The sequence below is a fragment of the Bombus flavifrons genome, chromosome 10 (assembly GCF_040668555.2).
Source record: "Bombus flavifrons isolate JBK064 chromosome 10, iyBomFlav1_principal, whole genome shotgun sequence".
NCBI lineage: Eukaryota > Metazoa > Arthropoda > Insecta > Hymenoptera > Apidae > Bombus > Bombus flavifrons.
The window spans coordinates 14,586,145-14,599,940 of record NC_138451.1 but is presented as its reverse complement, the minus strand read 5'-3'; the positions used below and the strand labels follow the sequence as shown (position 1 = coordinate 14,599,940).

The window sequence follows — 13,796 nt, the reverse complement described above, 5'->3', positions numbered from 1 at the left end:
AACCAATTGGAATTTCTGCCAAACAAGTAACTCGATGTTAATATCGTGTAATCCGCGATCCTTAATATCGTATCCGCAAAAGTCTGTATACAGCTGTGTATTCGCTAAGATTGCAGAGTTTCGCACTTTAAACGATAAAAAAGGGACGGCCATTCTATCGAATATACGCCCAGTGAAAGGGAAACGAGAGAGCAACGTTTTTCACGTTTGTCCATCAGGATCGACGTACGCTTCGCTTTTACCTATTCCACGAGATCCGTCGCCGAGTAAAACCGAAGAGAACAGTAACGTCAAAAATGTCATCGCTGTCTAAAATCGCTGGCGACATCGTTAGCGTTACCGGTTACCGTTAAAAACTGCGATTTTAGACATAACGTGTATAAGGAACTTTAGTACTGACAATGAATCTTTTTTTTTTTTTTTTAAGGATATATATATATAAGGTATTTTTAAAGATATACATATCTCAACGATATATAATCGAACCGAATATTTTATCATTCGTAAGACGTGACGAAAAAATATGACGATACAGAAAATAATAAAGAAGAAGAAAATTACTTTCTGCGTCTTCTGCGTCTCTTGATCCTTTCCTTTTTGAGATCGCAGTCAGGATACAAGAGTGTACAGTCGGCTCCACCTAGGCCAAGAACGGAAGCTTTTATAGAATCCAACATTGCCGACCATGAAGATCTTTTCAGCACCCTGCCGGACACCCAGCTCATTCCTAGACTGAAAAGGTTGATTCCATGCTTATCGAACACACGTCATGATAGATAGATAAATTACAAAATAAATTGATAGATACGACAGATAAGTTGCAGATAACGGACATCCTTTTACTTTGACATTCTTTGAATTTTTCAAATGTAAAACCCTGTTTGCCGTTACTCGTTGCACACGCCTCAGGCATATACGTATAATAACGATTAAAAATCGAAAAATCGAAAATCGTTCGCTTTACCTCCATACAGGCATCCATATTTTACGCGCATCTTCGGTTTGCGCGGAGTGTCGATTATTCTCGCAAAGAATTTTGCGAATGCAATTTCCAAAATCCGTATCGGCGACAAGAGCAGCCTCGATGCTTCTCAGAACGTTGTGAGATAATTCGTTCAATTCTTCGTGGCTGGCGTACGATAAAGGTAACCCATCGACGGCATTCCTTCTCAGACGTTTCGCCGTATTCGTCATCGTGGCTATGGTTGTATTCATGTTGGTCTACCCGAGGAAGATATCGAAGATAAAAGAAAATTAAGAAGCGGTAATATGAAGTAGCTTGTGGAGAAATCAAACAATTCGGACGTTCTACCGTAGCGTTCATTAATAATTGTATAATGAATAATCCAAAAGCTAAAAACGCCAGAGCTGTAAGGGCAATTTCAAAGAAGTCTTTTATCGAAAGTTCGTTTCCTTTTCCTTTGTAGTAAGGCTTGTGGTACTCCTCTTCGTGATCGTGATAAATCGGAGCGGTGTAATAGTGTTCCTCGTGTATAGCGGGAAAAGTTTCAGTGTGATGCAAGAAATGATCGCCACCGTGACCGTAAGCGGGACCGTAAGCGGGACCGTAAGCGGGACCGTAAGCGGGACCATAAAATATATTGTGTCCCGACGAGGATGAAAGCATATGATCTATTAAAAGATAAAGGAATATCTCGTTTTACAGGTATTCTTTAAAGGTAGTTATTGTTTTAGAATTGTATAAAACGATCTTTACCATTTTCCTCGTTCTGTTCATCGAAGAAGCCAACTTTACCAGAAGGTAGAGGAGCTTGCATCGCGTAACCCGTGACTTCTCCGTCGAATTCTTCGAAATTTTCGTCGTGAGCTCCATGCTTCTTCTTTATTTTCTTTTGCGGAACATAATGCCGATATACATCGTCCAAGGTTGTCCTTCTGTCGTAAAAGATGTAGGTTTTTTAATCATTTATAATTCTACGGCAACTAAATCTTTAGAATTTAAGGAAATTAATTTTATTAGAATCTTATTGTAAAGAATTAATTTTTATATTAAAAATATATAAGTTTTATGTTTACCAACATAATATGTATAGGTATCGTATGATGTAACCATAAGTACAATTTCGATAATTACCGCTGTAACCAGTTTTTGTACTTTGAACTTCCTTCGTCCGCTAATAATTTATCGTGAATAGTGATATTGTCATTGTCCATTAAATTATACAGATCGTTTCTTTCTGCCACATCGAGACGCCTTTTAGCCCTAGGTGCTCTCATTATCTTCGCTATTTCCTCAGCCATGTAGCCATGGCATAAGTATTCGTTCATCCTTTTCCTTTTAATAGGTATAGCGGATTAGAAAATAGAAATTACGGCCTTATTATTCCGACAAGTTAAGTGCTAAGTTATTTATTCTCAAACTTACCTATGATATTCCATTTCGCTTAGAGCATTGTCGATGGATCCATCTACCATTGCATCTTCGGAACCTTTCGTTCTGTTATCACTCACTTGTTGATCCGCGAATAAAAAGGATCCAGGCAACAGATCTACCGAAAGTATGTCGTTCTCGTCAATACAAAATTCATTGCCATCGTCGAAACATCGTTGCGCAGAAGTTGTATAAATCTTTGCCAGGAGCCAAATAAAAAGCCCGATAGATAGAATTTCTTTGAACGATTTCATCTAAAATAAATATTCTTGAGTGTGAACGAGTAAAATTTCGTTACCAGCAACCGTAGCACAAAGAGAACTGTCAGAACGGAAACTCGCTGCTGGCAACAACTTGTTCAACTGATGGAAATAATTACTCGAACCGTAGGTACGCGTGTTTAAATGGCGTTGACAAACTTTCCTCTTTGGAATAACAGTTAATATCCTTTTAACGAAACACACTCCAAATGTCTACATATTATTAATTCGTGTGTAATTTGATTTTCATAAAAAGTTTATAATATTCATTCATATATAGATTTCATATATAGCGAGGTAAAGGCGTAGCATTCAATTTCTAAATTAGTAACTTGGAACTGCTTGTCGCTAAGCGATTAAGATAAATATCCCCCATGGAAACAGAATGAATTTTCCGAACATACATATATATTTGGACACATGTTCAATCTCACAATGGTCGGTGACACTACCAGCCGATTTACACGTAATCCGACACCTATGATTAAATACCACTTTATTAAAAACCACTTACACCGCTCTTATGAATGTTTTAGGAGTGGAGGGTTTGTCGAGATGGCTTGGATGGGTCGGCGAGATGAGGTAATGGGGGCTTTGTTCCCTTGGGAACTCGCTCACCTGTCTAATATCTCGCGAGAGTAGCTATATCTGTGTCCATAGCAATAGCAACCAGTTATACACGGAGGTCACTGAAAATTAATCGTCCAGTTTTCAAAGAATTCTCACAATATCCTCGATCTCCCATGTGCAGTTTGAACAGAACCAACAGCTCTGTTCGATGTATAGCGATTAACTTAAAATCGAACCCGACGCAAAAGTACATGACAGGATACCTTGTCCAAGATACTACTTACGTTTCGTGTTACTCTTGATGAATTTGGAAACTTTTCGCACGTAGATCGTACGATCTTTTTCCCGTTCGCTACAAATTCTCTTCTTTCAGAAGCTCTTCTTTCCCGCGTTGAATCGTTTTCGTATTCTATTCTATTTCAGCCTCGATATATAGAAGGTAAAATTTAGGAAATTAATTTTGAAATTCTCGAGAACGTACGAAAAATTCGGAAAACGCATCTCCGATATACGATGTGTTAACAACGAACGTTGAAAAGTTTTCGGGAGATACATGCGTCTTATCCCTGTGCAGCAAGCGGGGTGTGGCATGGATAAACCCTCCGTTTCCGTGTGTGAAAACGTTCCATGGCAATTTGTGGGCGCGTTAGTACACCCTCCTTTTCTCAGGTGTTTGATTGATCGTTTCAATTATGTGGCGCAGCATGCATCGAACGCAAGAGTAAAGTTCGTATCGGTAGGACGATCGTCCATTCGGCTATTTCCATCGAACTTTGTACAAACGTAACAGACATAACAGTTTCATTGGGAAGTTTCGTCGTCCGAGTACTTCTTATACGTGTCGTATCGCGGCAACGGCAAAAAATACGCGTATTTCGTACATTTTGTTATTCATATGGTACAAGAAACGCGCGAACAACCAGTTCTGTCGTACAGACGCGAATTGTTGTATGGCCCTCGCAAAAATAGACGACAATCTTTTTCCCAAATATTTTGAAAGACGTTTTAAGGGTCCATAATGGTTTCTTGGAAGAACCGTAGATACATGTCCGTGAAATTCCGTGTTCGTCGACCATATCGTTACTTCCTCCTTTCGCACCTAACGAAAAGACGATGCACGGCATTTCGTTTCATGTAACCGGTACTCAATATTTGTTCTCGTCACTTGCACGCTTAAATTGTTCAAGTATGCTCACAAACGACATATAAAAAGCACGGTATTCCTTAAGAAATCGTAACTGTTAGTTACCAACTGTACTTCTATCGATCTTTAAACAAAAATTTCGTATTTTGTCATTGCGGTACAATTGTATTCTTACGACGAACGTATCGTCCTCGTACCTCGTCGATCATATATATATATAGGAGGTGAAAAAATGAGTACGATCATTGTTTCTTTTTAAAAGATTTTCACATGCTTTTTATGCAATCGAAGCGACTAGAGTAGAACGAATTGATGATGCAAATGCACGATGAAAACGCAATTGCCAATGGTCCTTCGGCAGTTGTAGCATGAAATTCGATAGATTTACGATGTGCAAGGAGGAACATTGAGATCGGACCGGTCTTGGTCGGAAACTAATGGTACCGCTTTTGCCAGAAACGCTCCACATTTTCAGCCTGTATCCAAACAGAAATAGCTCGATATGGTTCGATGAAATGAAAAGTTGCGAGCCTCGAATTTGTTTACAGCTTAGTTCGTAGTAATTGGCACTTTGAACGTTGCTTTCGTGAAACAACCGGATATAACGGTGTTTGCTGTATTAGGAGCGATAAGAGACGCGAATTCTTTACAAAATATACAGATTTTATGGAAATTTTGCACGTTTATACAGGACGCGCGATATGAAAATTCTTTTTCGCGCTGTTCAAATTATTGATAAAATATGTAAAGGTGCCGGTGAGAACCACTGTAAGAAGTTTGGTAAACGCGTGAAGAAGTGTTTTGCGGTACTTTTTCACGTCGTTCTCTGTATGGCAGAAGCGTTTATCCATAGCCGTAGAGCAGAGTGTACATACATATATGGGATAGAGAAGGAACCATTAGTTTGCTGACATAAAGCCCTGAAATAGAGGGGTCGAAGAAGGCGGACGCTACGGAAGAGCATGCGCCTCCAAGAGCCAATCACAGCTTCGCTTTCTGATCCCTGATGAATTCTTTTTCGGTAGATGAAGTTTGCTACTGCGCATATCACCCTATTAAACTGTAATGTATAATATCTCGGATATATCTTCGACATAGTGTACGTAAAGATGACAATGACAATGTTCTTACATCTGATAGCGATATCGCGTAAAATAGAATTTCACGTTTGATCGTGTTTCATTGCTCGGTCTTAAGACGAATCTGCGTTTCAAACGGTCAATTAACGATTTACGCAAAACGGGCAAAAAACCGGAAATGGAATCTGGAGATACCATTGGCAGAATGGAATGAAAATGGAAAATGGATTTTGTGTTCGCTCAAAACTATCGATATAGGCTGACGGTGTATTGCAACGGACGAACTTAAACGTTTAAATAAAAGAAGAAATTAAAGAATAATCTGTCTCATATATGCAAGTTCAAGCCGAACGTACCGTAACGTATAGTTTAGTTCTTTACGGCAAACTTACTTACCTACGAACTGACATCGTACGGTATCATTTGGTATCGTATAACCCTACCTCTTTCGATTTATTTAAAATTCGACGAATTTAAGATCAAAGACAAATCCAAAAAATATGGTTACTACGTGTTTGAATTGAAGAGGCTTAAACTTGTAGGTTACAGAGGAATATATATATATATATATATATTACTGGCGTATCAGACGCTGAAGGGTAAACGGCGAAGGAAGAAGCGTCTGAAAATGTTTAGCAGCAGGATAGGTATATCGATTTATCGCAGTATATGATGGTAAAGCAACGTTAAACCAGTGTGAATAAGCTTTTGACCCCTACTCCGATCAGGTAACAGAAACAAGTGGGGGTTCCTGGTGCGAGATGTTAGTCCAGCATCGCGAGATGACCTTCCCTCAGGAACTGATGGTGGGGAAGCTGGGAGGTTCTTCTGGACCACAGACACGTGCCACCTGTCATACATATCGAAGTACTTGCTTTCGAAAGGTTGAGAGGGCGATTAGCCGTCGATTAGACACGTTCAATGCGGTGCAAAGATTAACCGAAGATAAGTTTAATAAATATCGTGTTTTAAAGTAACATATATCGAATCGCAACTCGTTTAACGTTCGACGTTTGACGTTTAACGAACGATACGATGATGGAATTGTCGTTAGATTAGACTGTGTTAAAATACGAACGTACTAGTGTATAGAAATTGGTACTGGCTGTTTTAAACGACGATCTACTTTGTGATCGTCATAGAAAATGTGCACAACGTGAAACAGTTTTGAAAAGAGAAATCGTGAAATGCAATTTGTAAATCGAGCTTGGTGTTATCGAGCATTTTAAATGCGTGCTTAGGTCGGCTGAAATTAGAAATTAAGAACTTGGTAATAGGAAGTCCAATGACATTACCGACGATGGAGCTTTATCAAAATCACGGTAAGGTGAGCGATGAGATCTACGATCTGCGACGGTCCTCTGTGAAACAAGATATAAAAGAGATTCGCTTTGTCGATAACGTTTACGAGCGAACGAGGGATGATCGCGAACGATTCGTGAAAACGCCAAACAACCATCAAGATACAATGGAATGTGCATCCGATTCGAGTAGCGAAAGTTACAAAGAGATTCATAGGAAGCAAACAGAAAGAAAAAATTCGTCACCGGTTGCTGCGGCTAGTGCCTTTACGATTGACAACATTCTTGGCAGACGCGAAACGAAAAATATCCAAGTAGCTTCTAATTTTAATTATTCCGATGACAGAGAGGAAGATCAAGAAGATAGAGAGGCGAAAATGGAAGAAAATCAGTTTATCAGACCAACAGCCGTATCAGCTACGCAATCCGGTAAAACAATTATAACGACAAAGTATTTATTCCTTCCCTTGTTCTCTGCTATCTCAGCCTTTGATTATTTGTCAGATTTAGAAAAGCAGATAATAGTTAGATTTTGTTACGCCGCGAGGATAAACTTGCCTGTTTACATTCAACTCTAGTTATTTATTATGCGATGTTATTGTGTGTTTAGGCTCGATGTTAATGATTTGAATTTATTAACGTCTCTGTGTAATTACTATATTATTCTACGACCGTTCGTAAAATCCAATGTTTTACAGTCTTTCGACAAGAATGAATCTTGCCGCAAAGGATCAGCCAAGTATTTTCTGATAGATATAGACAAAAGATAACAAAAACTGAACAAAAAATCAGCACGCGATAAATCATTCGTTTTTACAGATATGAACACAGGATTATACGCATCAGCAGGATTATCGTATTCGGAAGTCACGCTTTCAGATCCTTCCGCGTATTCAGCGACATCCCTTGCTTCTGCATCCATTTTATATAACAGTTGGTTCGCTCAATCGAAACCTGGCCAGCTGTTTGGTCTACAAGGTGAGTTCGGTCAAAATCTGTTATACCAATCGTTGTTATACGTTTAACTGGGTTAAAAATTGAATCGGAAATTACGCAACGTGACGTGGAATTTCTATATAAGTTATGGTCTGAAGACTATATAACTCGTCGAATATTAACCGTCGAAGCATAAAACGTTTGGGAACGATTCCCTTTTATTATGACAAAAGATTCTAATTACCTGCTCGTAATAACTTATCGGCGTAATTCCATTTTCGCGAACAATGCCGAGAAAAGCGAAATCGGCGAGTTCTTTCTCGGCTCAAAGGGAATATTGGAGATTACTCGAGGCGTCTATAGTAACAGCTTTTCGACACGCGAACGTCACATTAACAGCTAGGGTGTTGTATCCCCTTAATTTTGCTGTATTACCGGTCAGGTGTAAAATATTTCGTTGTTCGAGTATCGAGCAACTTTTCCTATTTTTGTATATCAAATTGTTTAACCTCGTTCTCGTCTAACCTACCGATATTCGGATATAGAGTATGCCTTTCGAGGAATGTTAGGAAAATATTGCTCGTGCCGAGCAAACCAGGTACATATAAAGAAAGAAAGAAAGAAACAAAGAAAGAAAGAAAGAAAGGTTGCTAGATTTCGAAATAGTATGCGTGTATCTACTTGATTACGGTTACATGCATATATATCGTATAAAATTACCGAGACTCGTAGCTGTGGCAGCAAAGAAACGCGAGCGGACAAACTTGTCACTGTCTGTTACATTGCTTGTCGATCTGATACATGGTTAAGCAAGTTTCTTTCATATCGACTTCGTATGACTCTGAAAATAAGCGAATAATATACGTCGGAGACTTCAATCCGCCATCGTTGTTTCTCTTCTTTCGCTACTATCCGCCATGCTGTTAGAAGCCCATTTATCAGCGACGTTACTCTAACTACCTTCCGGAGAAGTGCTAAATGTCTGCGTACACTCGTAAATCTTTACTCCGTCAGTTTTCTTTCTTCGTCGCTACGTTCCCTTTTTGGCCAATAGTTTCTGCACTTCTAGGAAATATGATCAATTCGCGCGAACAATTCATTCCGATTAATGGAAACGAGCGACCATCGTGGCAATTCGATTAATTCGAATAGATGTATGGAAGTCGATCTTCGAAGCGTAACTACTCGAACAAAGTTTCATTCCGAAGAAACATAGTCGTAAATATATACATATAACTTAATGTTAACTAACGCTAAATAACAAATAAAGACGACTTCTTGTTGCCTTCTATTTCTTGTTTTCGCGTGAACCGTATTATTTTTTCATTTTCTCTACTTTCCTATTCGTAATTTCTAATTCTATTTTCTTGTTCAGTTCGGTTTCCTTGAAAATCTGTTTTATTTATAGTTTAAACATAGAGAGAAGGGAAGTCGTAGATGTATGGAAAATTGCTAAGAAGCGAAGCATTGCTGCATTTGTAGCAGTCTTCGATACGGTCGAAAGATTTACAAGAAAATACAAAAGGTCTTGTGTGCAAACATGCGACATCTATTTGTTGGTTTAGAGTGTAAGGGCCGAGTAGCTAACTGAACGTTAAACAAGGGGAAAAAGAAGAAGTCTCTATTTCTATGTGAAGTCATCGCGATTTTCAGAATTCGAGGATAACCATTTTACCAGAAACGATTATAACCATTTTACGAGAGTGGTAAATGTCAAAAAATTATATTTCAAAATGACCGTTACGATTTCTCCATTGACATCGTCATATAGGTATCCGTTATAAAGTTGAAAAGGCTTTCGATTTCGTTATATTATCATAGGCGATCGAATCCTTGCAAATAATAAAGTTACGGTTTATCCAATTTTATTGAACGGCATAAACGAAAAATGTGCATTCTACGAAATGTAAAAATGCAAAATTGTACATTTAATTTAATTTAATTGTACATCATTTTTACTCATCATCATTTTTACAAGATTATACCGTCATGGTATTACATTTTTAATATTTGTAAGCATAAATTTGTAAAATTTAATCGCCGTTAAGCCTATTTATCCTATTTGTATATACATACATATTTGAAGCAACAATGAAGTTGTTAGCGTGAAAATTGTACAATTATAATTAATACGTTCTCTTTGTGTATTTTTTTATGTCAGATATACCGCAGTGTCATATTATCTAAATGTGACTAACAACGGTATAATACCTCATATAACCCCTTGAACGGAAATATGTGGAACTTCTTTGCACTATGATGATAATCGCATCCAAACGTTCCTCGGTATAAACTGTTTGTCCAGCTCTTTGCCACATTCTGCCTCGTATTGACAGTAAGATGTCACACGTTCCTCAAACAATCCCACATGTTTTAGACACGCTTGGTAACTCTAGTCGTGGTCCAATGAGCAGGCCGAATCGAAGAAAGTGGTAATTGAGTACAAGCTGGCGAAGTTAGTGAAACAATTAAGAGACATGATTATAATGTTAAATTTTTATTATCACAACTATAAATCTTCGAGAATGTCAACTGTCGTCTCTTTCGACGTGCATGGTCAATTTAATACTTAATTTCACTGAAATTCTCATGCTTACGATTAGAGCAAGATAATTCCTATCCTTTTAAATGTTTTAGCGCCCAAACCGAGCGGAAGACGATCCAGAAAACCGGGCATCGACAGAAAACCACGTCAAGCATACAGTGCGAAACAGTTGGAAAGACTTGAAGCGGAATTTAAGGTATATCAAGTATATTTTTCAATTAAGATATTTAACAAATGCGTAAATAATTTTACTTTTGTTGTTTTCTTGTGCACGCGCGCAACGATCACTTTATTAATTTCATCGTTATCGAAAAGAAATTTTCGACAAAGAAAGCTACAGGGTGGTAATTTTGTACGAGTTGTTATCATTCGTAGAACGTTATTCCGTTTTCACCTACCATAAACAACGAACAAATTTACGGATTTTGTTCTACGGATATCGCGATTAAAATTCGACAAATTGTTAAAGTTATCGAAATTTCAGAAAGTAAACTACGATACTGTGTCAGATACGAATCCATGACACGAACGTTCTTATTACAAAAGAAAAAGCTGGTAGATAATCAAAGAGGTCAATGGAGATAAGCTGGCAACTTTTTCTTTCTCTGTTTAACTTAGATATATTCGTAATTCTAGAAAATGATTATGAGCAAACTTCGCGGTTGACTAAAATTTGTACAAAACAGTATCCATCGTGTAAGGTGTAAACATTAAACCAATTGACCTATACTTTTACACACGTGCTAAGAAAACATATATTCCTATACTAAATATTTTCTGTTTAACCGTTTACTAACGTCAAAAAATTCACGCGAGTTTCGAAATGTCACTCTCTCAACGATCCTCGGTTTGTCAAATATCTTTTTACGTTATTTGTCTTGTCGGGAATCGTGGCTAAATTCACAACTTTAAAATAAGGTAAAATAAGTCGTTTGCACTTTGAATATTCGCATTCCTTTGATTCGATTAATTAAAACGTCGATAAAAATAGTATAAAGTCTCAACACTGCGGGTTTATTTTAGACGAAACATGCCCGTTAAATAAGTGATAGCTGAAGTGAAATTTTCCATATGGGTTTTACGACTGTTTGAACGATAACGATAATAAAGGACAGAATATTGGAATTCAAATAACAAATTTTCTATGAAGATTCGATCGAGCAAGAAGTAAAATTGGTTCGGTCGTTAGAAATGATAGAGCTGCAATCTGTAAGAGAAGTTAATAGGTACGTTTCTTTTGTAGATCGACAAGTATTTGAGTGTGAGCAAACGAATGGAACTGTCGAAATCCCTAAATTTGACAGAAGTACAAATAAAAACGTGGTTTCAAAATCGTCGCACCAAGTGGAAGAAACAACTTACCTCCAGATTAAAGATTGCCCAAAGGCAAGGGCTCTTCCCATCGGCATACTTTCCACCAGCTCAGTACTCTTTATTACCGTACTACACTACGCCGCTTGTGTTTGGAACTTCAGCGTCAGATGACGCCAATATTAACGCCATGGCGATACCATCACGATCTGTGGCATCATCGCCGGACGCTGTTTGAACGAATATCGATTCGAACTACTTAGCCGACATGAGACACGAGCGCGAATCAAGTGCAATGTACCTCGTCTATGGTGCGATTAAGACTAAGATTTCTCGATTCAACGTATATACTTACGATGATTTCATACCGACGACTGAACACATGCTGCACGTCTAGCGCGTAATATATTTTCTTTCTAATAGTTCTGATTGTTAGTTAGACAGCTGTAAAATACAAATTTATGTTACCAAAAATGCATGAGGTAAAAATTTTGTGTACATAAATTACAACTACAATAAATGAAACCATAAAAGGAATCTTTGCTTGTCTCGGAGTATGATGTATCCGTTGAATGCTCGATGGAAGAAGGTTAAACGACGAGGGCGAAAGCGGGAAGATCAAGCTATCCAGAATAAAAACATTTCCCGAGGATCAAACTAATTTATTTATATAGTATTATAAAATATATGCGAGAAAGAAGAATTATACACGACTGTGTTTAACTTATAAATAGTATTAGGTAAGATACGTAATAATACTATGCGCGTAGGAACGCGCGTGCGTCTTCCTTAAATCAAACGAAGAAAGGACTTTCCGAGACGAGCTTAGGTGCTTTATAAGAATCTTCGTCAACGAGCCAAGTTTCGAATCTTCATCCGTACGGACGTGTGAAACTGAATATCTTTATATCGAATGAAACGTTTCTTCGTTTGTCATCGACTTTTTTTATCATTTTACGTTGGATTAGCGTCGGTTACGCAGTTGGCCCCACGCTTTGTTCTACATTGTGGCGTATTATTATGTTTCATCGATTTATCTGTTCCGCAAGCAACGGTTCGTACTTTTGGATACGCGGGAAATTTTAATCTCGGAAGAATATTAAACTTCTTATTAAGCTTTAACTTCGGCCTTGACCTCCCCTTCCTCTTTTTTTTATCAGGGTGCAGGGTACCCATATCGCGCATTTTTACCTTAACAGATGACTGTACGGTTCTAACGTGCATAGTTGGGCTACAACTTTTGTCACAGGTTAATGTTTCTTTGGTAGAAGCTTGTATGGACATATGGAACTTTCCTATCTTAGACATTGCTGCCGCGATCGCCATTGTGTTTTGAGCGCATAGATAACAACAGCTTTTGGTGAAATCTATCCCTAACTCGGAAGCACGATCATCGATTACTTTCTCTTCCTGATCCGTTTGAAACATACGCACAGGTGGTTCAGAAACATCTTTCTTTTTCTTCTTCTTCCTCTTCCTGATTTCCTCCTTTGCACCTTTCGATTCGTCGAATCTTTCATCCTTCTCTTCTCTCGAGGTTTCCCGAACTGCGTCTTCGTGTTGTACCGGAGAAACGCGACGTTCCTCGTATCGTATCGGTGAAACACTACGTTCTTCGCTGAAACTAGTCTTTTTCTTTTTTTCCTTACGCCTCTTACATTTTTCTTTCAAACGTTTAAAGAAATTTGACTTGGATTTCCGCGCTCTGACTATCTTAGCTTTTTTCTTTCCGCAACACTGGCTACACCATTGGTAGATCCTCTTAGCTACATTATCAGGCCTTTTGTTGGCCGTAGAATTTGCAGTTTGGACGTTCTCTCTTCCCCTTTCTCCCCTTCTTTCATTTCCTCGAATTTTCCGAGAATTCGAACCTCTTTCCGATACTGGTTGCGCTGTTACGGGTCGAAATTAATAATCTAATAAAACAGAATTACGTTTTATGCAATAAATTTACTTGAACTGTATTCCGATGAATTTCGCGCAACGCTCTGTGTACGTTTAAAACCATTTCTTTCTTCGTTATTCCGTCTATTATATTTGGGATATTGATTTATATTTGCAAATTGAATCTCTGGCATCGTATTTGTTATTGAACAAGACAGAGTGGTATAGTATACTTTTTTACCAATCTCATTAGGTTACATTTTAATTACAGAGACTGGTATTATGGATCAACGATTAAATTACAATTAATCGATATTGGATGCATCTCTACTGTCGAGAAAAGATCGCATTTCCTTCTATATTAAATTTGCATA

General features: G+C 38.0%; 3 protein-coding genes across 3 annotated transcripts; 1 reads left to right on the top strand and 2 right to left on the bottom strand.

Moving 5' to 3' along the window:
- Positions 1-528: 528 nt before the first annotated feature.
- Positions 529-2,654, bottom strand: LOC138183959 (uncharacterized). Its single transcript, XM_069121532.1, has 6 exons — positions 2,387-2,654; positions 2,096-2,296; positions 1,718-1,896; positions 1,313-1,632; positions 965-1,221; positions 529-732 (listed from the first exon to the last, which is right to left on the bottom strand). Exons 1-6 carry the CDS (start codon positions 2,644-2,646, stop codon positions 558-560), a joined length of 1,392 nt encoding a protein of 463 aa, XP_068977633.1. The 5' UTR covers positions 2,647-2,654; the 3' UTR covers positions 529-557.
- Positions 2,655-6,012: 3,358 nt separating this feature from the next.
- Positions 6,013-12,111, top strand: LOC138184438 (homeobox protein ceh-19). The gene is made up of 5 exons (XM_069122367.1): positions 6,013-6,092; positions 6,174-7,175; positions 7,566-7,724; positions 10,320-10,423; positions 11,471-12,111. The coding sequence occupies exons 2-5, from the start codon at positions 6,731-6,733 to the stop codon at positions 11,774-11,776; spliced, it is 1,014 nt and encodes a 337-aa protein (XP_068978468.1). The 5' UTR covers positions 6,013-6,092; positions 6,174-6,730; the 3' UTR covers positions 11,777-12,111.
- Positions 12,112-12,492: 381 nt separating this feature from the next.
- Positions 12,493-13,616, bottom strand: LOC138184406 (uncharacterized). The gene is made up of 3 exons (XM_069122286.1): positions 13,493-13,616; positions 13,164-13,430; positions 12,493-13,034 (listed from the first exon to the last, which is right to left on the bottom strand). The coding sequence occupies exons 1-3, from the start codon at positions 13,614-13,616 to the stop codon at positions 12,493-12,495; spliced, it is 933 nt and encodes a 310-aa protein (XP_068978387.1).
- Between the last annotated feature and the right edge of the window lie 180 nt (positions 13,617-13,796).

Excerpts from the sequence above, each read along its gene's own strand:
- LOC138183959 (XM_069121532.1), bottom strand. The coding sequence starts at position 2,646 with ATGAAATCGTTCAAAGAAATTCTATCTATCGGGCTTTTTATTTGGCTC. Across the intron at positions 1,633-1,717 it reads TGAACAGAACGAGGAAAATG|ATCATATGCTTTCATCCTCG; the intron begins GTAAAGATCGTT and ends ATCTTTTAATAG. Across the intron at positions 733-964 it reads ATATGGATGCCTGTATGGAG|TCTAGGAATGAGCTGGGTGT; the intron begins GTAAAGCGAACG and ends CAACCTTTTCAG.
- LOC138184406 (XM_069122286.1), bottom strand. The coding sequence starts at position 13,616 with ATGCCAGAGATTCAATTTGCAAATATAAATCAATATCCCAAATATAAT. Across the intron at positions 13,431-13,492 it reads TTCATCGGAATACAGTTCAA|CGCAACCAGTATCGGAAAGA; the intron begins GTAAATTTATTG and ends GACCCGTAACAG. Across the intron at positions 13,035-13,163 it reads GGAAAAAAAGAAAAAGACTA|GTGCAAAGGAGGAAATCAGG; the intron begins GTTTCAGCGAAG and ends ACGAATCGAAAG.
- LOC138184438 (XM_069122367.1), top strand. The coding sequence starts at position 6,731 with ATGACATTACCGACGATGGAGCTTTATCAAAATCACGGTAAGGTGAGC. Across the intron at positions 7,176-7,565 it reads CGTATCAGCTACGCAATCCG|ATATGAACACAGGATTATAC; the intron begins GTAAAACAATTA and ends TCGTTTTTACAG. Across the intron at positions 7,725-10,319 it reads CCAGCTGTTTGGTCTACAAG|CGCCCAAACCGAGCGGAAGA; the intron begins GTGAGTTCGGTC and ends TAAATGTTTTAG.